The following is a 12,054-nucleotide window of genomic DNA, read 5'->3' as shown; positions in this document are numbered from 1 at the left end:
AAGACTTTTTCTTATTCTAAGATGATCAGCTAGAACCAAATGGTCTTTTGCTGATGTTGCTTTGGGTTCGGGATAGTGAGTATTTTGCTGGCGAGAGAGACTCTGGGTTACGACTAGGATTGTCGTAGTTGGTTTACTACCGAGGTTTGTGGATGGGTAGGGATTTAGTCAAGGTGTTGTCGTGTTCTAAGGAGCCTATGGAGAACCTTACTGACGTTCCACATAAACCATGTGGCATTGAGTAACGCGCGGACTTTTTTAGATTGGAACACTTGGAGTAGTTTAAGTTGTCTCTCAGGGACATACCTGTACCACACCTGTGCTCCGTAGATACAGACTGGACGGACTAGCATTTTGTACAGAGTCGCTTTCTGGGGGATTGGGAGTTGATATTCTGCAGAGGAGTGGAAATAGTAGGTAGTACACGCCATTGGCTTTGCAAATAGCGTGCTGTATTTGAGTTGATCATTGGAATCTGCGGCCGAACTGGAGACCGAGGTATGAAACTTTCTGGAGCCAGGGGATAGAGACTTTATCAATTTGGAGACGATAGCTGCGGAACTCCTTCTTGCGGTGGAACAGAATAGCTTGAGTTTTGCTCGGGTTTATCTGCAGCCGCCAGAATTCGTACGCAATCGCCTGGTCCAGTTGGATTTAATAGGAAAACATATTATTTTATTTATTTATTATTTTAAAAGCCCATTAGCCTCTTCGGCTATTTAGGGTCGAGTTATAATGTGGTTTTTAAATAAAGTATACAAAATAATGACATTTAAATTAAAATAATAATCAATACAAATTGCAATAGAGGAGAATTACAGGAGCTGTATCAATCCCGACGCCGTTAAAAAGTTGATAAATATGTCCAAATGTTTGGGTTGGATCAGTTGCTCTAATGACCTTGGCATCCCAAGTTGCTATCTCAGTACTTCAAGCTTTCCACAGTACAGAAGAATGTGCTTGACGCTCTGTTGTATTTGACATTCAGCACATTGTGGAGGGTATCTTCCTTTTAACAAATGCTCATGAGTTAGTCTGCTATATCCTTTTCGCAGGCGAGCAAGGATGCTCACTTAGAACCTGTTAAAGTTATTAATATTAGGAGATTGATGACAGATCCTCTTGATCTCCCACAACTTGTTATTTTCCATAAGGAGATCCGAATTTAGTTGATCCAGTTTTTTGTGTAGAGTCCCTATGTGTGTTTTAACGTCTTCCTTACTAAATAGAACGCTTAGTTTAATTGAATCTTCCTTTCTGCTCGCCAGATAGTCACATTTTTGGTTACCGAAAATTCGCCTGTGAGAGGGAACCCATAGATAATTTATCCTTACTCGCTTCCTCTCCAGTGCTGTATGTAGCTTTCTGATAGCTATAACTAGAGGGTGAACTGTCTTTATTGAAATCAGACTATCCGAACTCATCGATATTATAAATATTGATACGCCTATTAATGATCCATCCAGGGCAAATAGACAGTCACAAATTGATTGCGGCGCTTTTAATAAGTTATTACGAAAAGGAACGAGATAATGAAGGCCCCCTATGCCCGTAAATTCCGTTAGAGAGATAATTGTTGATGATGTTAAATACTATATGTTGCTGCAATTTTATTGAAAATGTTTTTACTCTATATTCAATCCAATCGAGTTGATAGCAAAGATTTATTATAATGGAAATGCTGCTCGAGCAGGATATTCCATCAAGAACTGTTTGGATATGTGGAAGGAAGTATTGTCGATCATAACACCTTCGGTTTGGATGAACTCGTTGAGACATACAGAGGAAGTAATTGATAATTGGTGGATCGTGAACATGTTTTAGACAGAATAGAAATTAACAGTTTAGTGATTGACTTCGACAGTGACTTGGAAAGTGAAAGTGACTAAAGGAAACTTTCAGGATATGTGATATGAGGCAGAGTAACCTGAGACAGAGTGGAAACAACTAAAGCTATGCACATAATTAATAGAATATAACTGTATAAAGTAGAATTGTAGGTCGTGAAAGATTTGTGTGCCCAGATAGGATTGTAATTGTTCAGAATTAAACATGAGCATTAGGTTAGCATGTAGGAGGAGAGAATGAATACTAACTGTTTCGTAGATATAGTAAAAATACATTAGGCAGAATTCAGTGATAAATTTTATCAGAAATGTTGTACGCAGGTAGTAGCAGAAGAAATAAAATATACAGTAAGATGACTTGACAAGTAAACACACCATCGAAGGAAACAAGAACTAAATGCAAAAAGGTAAATATGCTCTCAAATGAAAGTAAAATACATTACATTGATAAATAATTATTAATTAGTTGTATTAGTCCTCCAGAGGGATACCACTGCTTAAAAATATGTGCCTAGAACTGTGTCTCGTAGGTGGTGTGGAAAAAAGTTCAATGTAAAAATAATAAAACAACTCTAACCTACAAAATATTATACTTATATATATTTGTTCTTAATTGTAGTTTTAAGTCCTTCGATAATATACGCATTAGATGTACTATAATGTTAAAATAAATTATATTTGATAACATTTTTGTTCAATTATTTTATTTAGATTATAATTTTAGGTCAAAGCCAAACGGAGTTGATGCGGCAACATTGCAACGTTTTGACGTCACAAATTACGATGACGCATATACAAATAAACTTATAGTGATGTAGTGAAGTGCGCTAAATGGTAAAAACTTTGAAAAGTCTTCCTTGAAGGGTCTTCCTAGATAAGTGTCTAGTTTTGACTCACTGCAGAGAAAAACTGTATGTTAGCTGGCAACGAATGATAATAATAAAAAAGGAATCTTGTGAGAGAATTGACTGATAAAAAACTGATACAGAAATGGCAACTTTGTTAATAAAAGTTTTGGCAAACAGTTTTTTATTGGCTTGTGTTGTTTCAGGAATATGATATGATCAATTGATTTGATATATCCGGGATATTTTGGTGTTTCTTGAATGATGCGTAACGTGAATATTGGTGATTACTTTTTACTAAATACAAATAACTCTCAAGAAACTTGTGATGCTTTATTTTTAAACATCGTAGTTAAAAGGTATTTACATATAATGATAATTATGGTACATACCTCACCAAAAACACTACCAGCACCAAGTGTGGCCAACACCGTGTACCCATCGTCGGCTACAACCTGCAACCTTCCCCTCTTCACAATGTACATCTCCTTGCCGACGTCGCCCTTTCTGCAAATGTAGTCGCCCGGAGAGAACACCTGCAACACATCGATTAAATCTGCAACAGTCTGCAGCGAAGACAGTTAACTCGCGTCAAATGTTCAAACCCACCTGCAGCTTGAGTTTCAACACCAGAGCCTCCAACAACCCCGGCTCGCAGTCCTGGAATATCCTGACTTTCCGCAAGGTATCCAGGTGGACCCTGATAGCGATCTCCGCCTTCAACTTGTCAGGAAGGGCGGACAATACTCGTTCCTCGTCCAGAGCTCCGCTTTCTTGCCACGTATACGCGAACCATCTGTAAAGAAAAAAAAATACGTTCGATTTCTTCTACAGGAATAGTCAATGAAGATTTTTACCTGATCACGCGGGCCTCCAATTCACGCCCAACCTTCCGGAAGGCCATGTACTGTTTAACGCCATCCATGCGGTTCTGGAAGTCTACCCTGGCCACATTCATATTGGAGATCATAGAACCAATGTTTCCTGGAGTAAAATACAATAAAATGAGAATGAAACAAAGTTTGTAAGAATAGTGGTCGAACTTTCAATACAATTAATTGTAATTTGATTGATAACAGAGAAGTATTGAGAAAATAGTAGCCAGGTATTCCTGAAAAAGATTGTATATATATTTCTGAGAAGGCGAAATATCGATATTAGTATCAAAAAATTAAAAATCAATATTACTGAGTTGTTCAGTGTATATAGAGTATCATAACGGAACGTTCAAAACTGAATTTTCGGAATTATTTTGCTATATGATTTGGTTTGAGACTTCTTTACTGCAAAAATCCATAATACCCTTAGAAACTTGGTGATGTTGCTACGTCATGTCTCAACTATCCGTTTTCGCTTCAATGATTTAAAAGTGGCGATTTCTATGTCAATGACAATTTCGGCTGGAATTCTCCAAGGTAGTGTGTCGGGACCATTCCTGTATTTTTTCTACACTATTGATATCCCAACAACAAAAGAAACAGTACTTGGAACATTGCGGACGACACAGATGTGGCAAAAGATATATTTCTGTCTAAGGCTGCAGAAAAAGTACAAGTAGTCAACAAGATCTGCAAATGGACTAGAGACTGGAAAATACAGCTGGTAGCTCCAAATCTGTCCATTTTAATTTTGCGTTGCGGCTAAATGACAAAAACCTAATTAATTATAAATTATAAACCTAATTACCAATGCTCATCACTACGTAACAATCGAAGAGCTTAATTTATAGCATTTACTTAATATCTTTGTGGCGACCGCCACGACCCTTTAGGCCACCACGCATTCACCAACAAGTTCAAAGGTTGGCAACGCCGGTGGATTGGTACCATGCGGTTTCGGGCTATAAAAGACCATCACGACGACGTCTCGCTCTCTTATCTTTCTCCACCCCCTCGCAACATTACCACTTCCACAGCGCTACCGTATTTCCTTTACCTAACCTAATATCCTTGATTCAACCAGTGTTTTTAGTTCTCGTGCAAATTCCTTCCAAAAATAGTAGTAATTGTTCAGACAAGCAATCGCGTCGACAGCCATTCATTTCGACCGACCAACCGGACGAACATTCCTACAATTGGTGACCCCGACGTGATCAAAGTGTCTAACAGAGCTCAATATAAGCCACTCGACAGGTGCTTGACACGTGTATGGAAGGACAACACGAGGAATGGAATCCATCAACATCACATGATCGACGACATCCCACGAGACGAGCCTGATGGACGAAAAAGACATAAACACCCTTGCATTACGAAACGGGACACGTAAGGTACCACACTTATAGGTACCCTCAAACAAATCGAAACGCCCCAAGACGAACGACGTCCTGCTACAACTTCCATGGCAGCTGATCCCGTAAAACTCCTCGCTCAGGTTGGGATCCCCATCTCATCAACAGTGCCTGGGCGTGTGTTTGAGTGATTGCGGCTGCACTCCGGAACCTGCACCACATAGAGGTAAGTTCTACGGCAGTTCCACTGGGAGGGGAGTTCAACCACAACGCATTCACCAACAACAAGTTCAAAGGTTGGCAACGCCGGTGGATTGGTACCATGCAGTTCCAGGGTATAAAAGACCATCACGACGACGTCTCGCTCTCTTTTCTTTTCACTGTCCCCTTATAACAGTACCACTTCCACAGCGCTACCGTACTTCCTTTACCTAACCTAATATCCTGTCAATTCTCCCGTCGACCACATGTATCGTTTAATATCGCAATAAACAAGTATTTCTTCAATCAGTGTTTTTAGTTCTCGGGCAAATTCCTTCCAAAAATAGTAGTGAGTGTTCAGACAAGCAATTGCGTCGACAGCCATTCATTCCGACCGAACGACCCCACGAACATTTTGCTACATCTACATCTTTTACGGTTAGGTTACTTGTTTAGTTTATAAGTGTATTTTTAACTTTAGCTTAAGTAGTAACAGAACTAGAATAAGTAATAGAATAGTAGTAATAGATTAATAAAGAACAGTAATAAATATCACATGTCCATATGTCTTGAAAAGAAAACTGAAAATACTTTTAAACCACACAAATAAGTTTCACTTGCTGGCCGTAAGATAAGGAAGATTGGTAAGGCACCCAAAGAGGACATGGAAGAGAAGAGAGGATATATATTTTTAATGAGTGCATTATTATGTACAAGATTAATTGATGAATTTGTACTAAAGTATCAGTGTAAACAAATCCAAATAGTATTATTTAGTAACAGTTTTCAATTTAGCATTATTGAGTTGTTCAGTGTATACAGATTCTTGTAATGGAATACTCAAAATTGAATTTTCGATATTAGTTTTGTGATGCTGCTACGTCATGTCCCTTTTTGGTTTCTACGATTAAAAATTGATGATGTTTATATCTATGACAATGTCGGCTAGAGTTCCCCAGGGTAGTGTCTTGGGATCGTTCCTGTATTTCCCCCACACTACTGATTTCCCAACAATAAAAGAAACAATACTTGGAATATTTGCCGACACAAATATGGCAAAAGATATATTCTCTGCCTAAGATTGTAGAAAAAGCACAAGTAGCGGTCAACAAGATCTACAAATGGACTAGAGACTCGAAAATACAGCTTAATAGCTCCAAACTTGTCCATTTTAATTTTGCGTCAAGCAGAATCAGCTAAATACTTCGGCATCTATCTTGATGGTAGGTTAAATTGGAAACATCATATTAGAAGAAAGCAGAGCAGATTAGACTCACAGTCAAGCAAGTGTACTGGTTAGTCGAAAGATATTCTCAGATTGGTTTATCAGTTAATTATAAAGCCAATTTGGACCTATGGCCTTAACTAATAATTTAACGGTACCAAAACAAAGTTCTTCGATGAATTACCAATGCTCATCGCTACGAAGACCTCGAAATTAAATGGATTTACGAAACAATCCTAGATTTCGCCTTAAAACATGAAATAAGGTTGCTAAATCACAGAAATAGAAGATTGAAGCGAACCAAATCATACAAACTTGTTTAGTGTATAGTTTTATCTTAATTTCCGAAATATATATTGATATATTAATCCCGCACTCGTAAATAGTAACAGAACTAGTAGAAGTAATAGAACAGTAGTAATAAATTACAATTATGGACTAGACTGGAAATTACAAGTACGGACAACGTTAGTTCCATACGTCTTGGAACTGGTCGAGAAGAAAATTGAAAACACTTGGAAAGCACACAAATCAATGGGAAGCTTAACTTGCTGGTCGTTGATTGCAATAAATAGATAAATTCATCGATTGCACCTAAAGAGGAGAGGGGAGAGAAGAGAGGATTTCATTTTTCAATTTCATTTAAGATATTTTATAATGAAAAAGATGCTGCTAAATCCAATACCTAAGATTAGTGATAGTTCACTTAAAACATTGATAATACTTAATATCCTTTACAGTTAGGTCAATGTGTAGATTATAATGTACTAATCAAGATTAATTGATGAATTTCTACCATTTTTAAACTGATAATTAGAAAAAATTGGCGAAAATTAATTCTACGGCCTCTTCATTCAAAGAAAAACATTTTCTACGTATTAATTTTTTGCACTATTTCACTGGATTACTAATGTGTTGGAGAAAATTAAAAGTCCAAGGATAATGGAGAGTTTCAATGATATCAGATTGCTGCTGGACGGTTCAAAGAGACCTTTCAGATTCTTTCCACAAGCGAAAATGGATAAAGGGGAGCCTCACTGCGAAAAAGAAAAGATTTTAGTATGGAGTGAAGATTTGAATAAGTTAATAAGAGACCTAAATATTCCAAAAAATAAAGCAGAATTATTGGCATCACGGTTAAAACAGTGGAATTGATTCTGACGCTCAGAAGAACAAGAAAAACGTCTCCATCAAGACGCAATGGAATTTGAGAGGCATTATCAAGGCCACCACACTGAAAACATGATGAGATATTATATTCGGGAGTTGATATTTGAGAAACCTCTGTTGAGAATGACAGGACAAGTAAAACTGGTTATTTTTAAACATTCGGATTCTATTTAAAGACAAATAAATCATGAATAGTTCGTTATATTTTAATAAATCATTTTTATGCACACCTATTAGACAATTTTTCACATAAAATCAAAAAAAAATCATAAAAGCAAAAATTAGATACACGTGTTCTACGAGCAAAAAAGGCTGTAGAACGGTGTAATCTTATCCAAGTCTGTTCTCTTTTATTTTAATATTGTTCGTTTAACATAGCGACCTAAATTTTCAAGAGACATGTCACCCTATGACAAAAAGGAAATCAGTTTCGGATTCATTACCCCCCAAAACATAAAGATTACGTCATAAAATCTAAACAGCTTTTAATTGCAGTACTGTGTAATTTAGAATTCAATATTTTCACCTCTTCACTTTCACCATTTCTAACTCGAAACTTGGACAAAACCGGGGACTTTTCAACCAATGCGTTAATATATATTGTAGTCTAGTCCTACGTACATGTTAAATCTTGTTTGAAATAATGAATTGCCAAATGCTCGAGCGTATGGCGTTGTTAAATATCCTCTTAAACGTATGGATTCAATTAGACAGCGGTTTCAGAGGTCGAGGGTCTCAAGCTCATGTCTAGCGCAACAAGGTTCGAGGGCTACAGGACGCGGAAAGGCCCACCCGAGGGACGACCCTTTTCTCACTCTTTCATAGCCCGACGACAATGGGACGCGTCGTATTTGTAAATTGGTTTGATTCGGACCTTTTGGACTTAAATACGGTGTCGAGTGTCTCGTAAAACGTGCAAAACCCCAAAGATTTATGGGATATCGAGAATATAATACAAGCATAATAATCACTTGTTATCAGTGCCAACTAGTGATTGCGGTTTTACTGAAGTTGAAGCCATTTTCAGTGTTTTATTAAGGATACAAATAAGTCCAAATAAGTTTTCAAAACAGTCAGATGTTCGATCGAAGGTCGATTTGTGGATAATTTTTAAACACAATTTTTTTTTTGGAAAGTTGTGGTCGACGATGGATGATACTTTAAATAACATATATTGTATACATTTCTCTGGATAAATATTCAGTTACAATGAAAAAATAATCAATATTATTGTTATATACATTTTATCTTTCAGAAAGCTGCTTTATCACAAAACAAAATGGGTATTTTATTTTCTAGTAATGGCACAAAATCATATTATTAGGTGCTTGCATGTATATTGATAATCCCTTTATTTTAGAAGAACCCTTACTCAGAAGAATTGGTACAGTATATATTAATCAAAATATTTTAATTCTACAACTTCATTCGATATTTATTCGGTTGATTTCTTGGGATCTTGGTTTGGTAGCAATCCATTTTCGTACTTCTTCAGCATCCGAAGCCGTGTGTCGGCCAAATTATGCTACATTGATCTGAACAAGCAGTAATGATGATTTATTTATTGATCAAGAGAAAACTTCAGACCTGTTAGATTTCTTCGTAGTCAGAAACATAACATTCAACTATATAAAAGTTCAAGAAAATTTTGAACTAAGTTTAGATCATACGCCAGTGATTCTAACATTGAGCGAAAATATTATAAGAAAAGAAAGAAACCCGAAAACGTTAATAAACAAGAGAACAGACTGGGAAGGATTTGCTGAAGAATTGAACAGACGAATTCAACTAAATATATTTCTCAAGACACAAGAACAATTAAATTTTGAAGCAGAAAAATGCGTAGTAGATATTCAACAAGCTGTTCGAAATAATACTCCAGAAATTAAGAGTACAATTAAATGAATTAATTATCCAAAAGAAGTGAAGGAAGTGGTAGCTGAAAAAAAAACGAAAATTACGAAAAAAATGGCAACAAAACAGAATACATGAAAATAAAAATATTTTAAACAATGTAACCCAAAGACTGAAAAGGGAAATATTGGAAATTAAAAACGAATCCATAAATAAATATCTGAGAAATTTAACAAATGATAAAGAAACTGATTATTCACTCTGGAAAGCCACGAAATATCTAAAGCGCTCATGTCTACATAGTCCGCCTATAAGAGACCTATGTGGGAATTGGGCACGTGACAATCACCAAAAAGTAGAAGCATTTGCTGAATATCCAGAAAAAACTTTTAAACCAAACGAAACTAATATTGAACATAATTTGCCCGACATAGAAGCCGAAAATTCGATGATTGAATTAATCAGGCCGAAAGAGCTAACCAAAGTTATTAAAACTGACATTAACCCCAGGAAATCACTAGGCTACGATTTAATAACAGGAGAATTAGTGCAAAAACTACCAAGAAAGGGAATTATAAAACTTACCAACTTGATCAATACAGCATTTAGATTAAAATATGTCCCAAGCATTTGGAAGAAATAGAACCAGAAATTTCCAGAAAACCTAGGAAGTCATCAAACAAAATAAAAACCTATAGACCTATATCACTGCTGCCAGTAATATCTAAGGTTTTTGAAAAACTTTTGTTGAAAAGAATAAAACCGATCATAAAGAGAAAAAACCTAATACCAACACACCAGTTTGTGTTTATTAACAAGCACTCAACAATTGACCACAGAATAACAGATGTTATTGAACGAAAGTAAAAAGTATGCTCAGCTTTACTCTTAGGTGTAGCATACGCCTTCGAGAAGCTTTGGCATGAAGGGCTTATTCATAAATTACAGAAAATGTTACCAAAGCAACACATCGATTAAAATCGTACATTACAGCCAGAATGTTTATAGTTAAAACTTAGTCTACAAGAAGCTAAAGCAGGTGTACCACAAGGAAGTGTACTGGGGCCAACGATTTATCTACTCTACTTGTGATATACCACAAATGGACAATATTACAATGGCTAGATTTGCTGATGATACTGCGATTATAGTCGTCGGAGACAATAGTAAAGAAGCCATACGAATATTACAACAGGGAAGTGACAATATAAACAATTGGACACAAGCTTGGAAAATAGAAATTAACGAAAGTAAATCTGTGCATATGCAGTTCACCTAAAATCAGACCGTACAAGCACCAATAACATTAAATAATACTATCATTTCATATAGCAACAACGCTAAATATCTCGGAATGAATTTTGACGCAAAACTTCGCTGGAAGGAACATATAAATAAGAAAACAAAAGAACTGGAATTGAAATATAGGAAAATGTATTGGCTAATTGGAAGAAAATCACAATTATAAGTACATAATAAATTGTTATTATATAAGCAAATACTGAAGCCGAAGCCTATATATATATATATATATATATTTGTACTTGGATTAATTCACAAGCAAGACGAGTGTAAGATAAATACATCAATATGTATTCCTCAATTATACAATTATAATACCTTATAGCTATAGTTTATACTAAAGGTATACACTTTATATAAGTTCGTATGGTTTTGTTGGCTTCAATCTCCTAACATCCTACGCGCTGGCCAGCAGTTGTATTGCTTCCACGTTAGTATGATTTAGTATTTTTCTTTCGTGTTTCAAGGTGAAATCTTGGATAACTTCGCAAATCCATTTGATTTCCAGGTCTTCGTTGGTTATGTAGCGATAAGCATTGTTAATCAATAGAAGAACCTTGTTTTGACAGCGTTGTATGAGTAGTTGATTTGAATTTTTAGTGCAACCCCATATCTGCACCCCATAGGTCCAAATTGGCTTTAGAATCGTATTATAGATCAAATTGTTTGATTTTAGATCAAGTTGAGAGTATCTTCCGACTAACCGGTATAGTTGTCTTATTTTGGTTCTAATGTGTTTTGCTTTTTGTCTAACGTGATGTTTCTAATTTAATCTACCGACAAGATGGATTCCAAGGTATTTAGCTGATTCTGCTTGATGAATCGGGCATCCATTGAGTGATATAATTAAGTTTTTATTATTTCGCCGCAATGCAAAAATAACGTGGATAGATTTGGAGCTATTAAGTTAAAGTTTACAGTCCATTTGTAGATTTTGTTGACTGCCACTTGCACTTTTTCTATTTCCCTAGGCAGACTATACATACAACAATACTTTTGAAGTTAAATTATAAATAAAAAGGTAAATAAAAACTAAAACAAATATTTTAAATCGGGTTATACCATATTTCGTCGGTCCAATTCATCTGCAAAGCTTGTATATAAAATTTTTGCCATTTCAGGAATGTTAACGCCGTTTAATAGCCGGCTTCAATTATTTTTATTCGCGCCCTTTCATCCCTAGAGCGATACAGCCGCTATCTGCCCCCCATCGTAATTAAATAACAGAATGGATTTAATGGTCTATCATTTTTAATCACAATAAAAATCTTGTTAGGGTTGCGTCAGTGTTTTTTTTTGTCTTTCTGACGACCGCCCGTTCCTAGGAAAAAGGGTCGTTCCTAACGTTTTTAATAAATTCTCTCCCGTTTGTTTCCCCGC

The 12,054-nt window shown here is 35.9% G+C and overlaps 1 protein-coding gene across 3 annotated transcripts in view; it reads right to left on the bottom strand.

The window, feature by feature from the left end:
• CngA (Cyclic nucleotide-gated ion channel subunit A) overlaps positions 1-12,054 on the bottom strand; it is a 195,868-nt gene that overhangs the window by 10,063 nt on the left and 173,751 nt on the right. For 2 of the 3 annotated variants that reach the window (XM_076416227.1, XM_076416229.1), the window contains 3 exons: positions 3,550-3,676; positions 3,302-3,488; positions 3,085-3,258 (listed from right to left, as the gene is read on the bottom strand). In XM_076416227.1, coding sequence (XP_076272342.1) covers positions 3,085-3,258; positions 3,302-3,488; positions 3,550-3,676 — 488 coding nt within the window. The remainder of the gene's footprint in view (positions 1-3,084; positions 3,259-3,301; positions 3,489-3,549; positions 3,677-12,054) is intronic. The other variant, XM_076416228.1, reaches the window with a different exon arrangement.

Source organism: Rhynchophorus ferrugineus, unplaced genomic scaffold (genome assembly GCF_030347505.1).
Source record: "Rhynchophorus ferrugineus isolate W39M unplaced genomic scaffold, kcgeb_rfMv2 rfM10, whole genome shotgun sequence".
Taxonomy (NCBI): domain Eukaryota; kingdom Metazoa; phylum Arthropoda; class Insecta; order Coleoptera; family Curculionidae; genus Rhynchophorus; species Rhynchophorus ferrugineus.
Note: the sequence above shows the minus strand (reverse complement) of the source record. Positions and strands in the feature narration are given on the sequence as shown.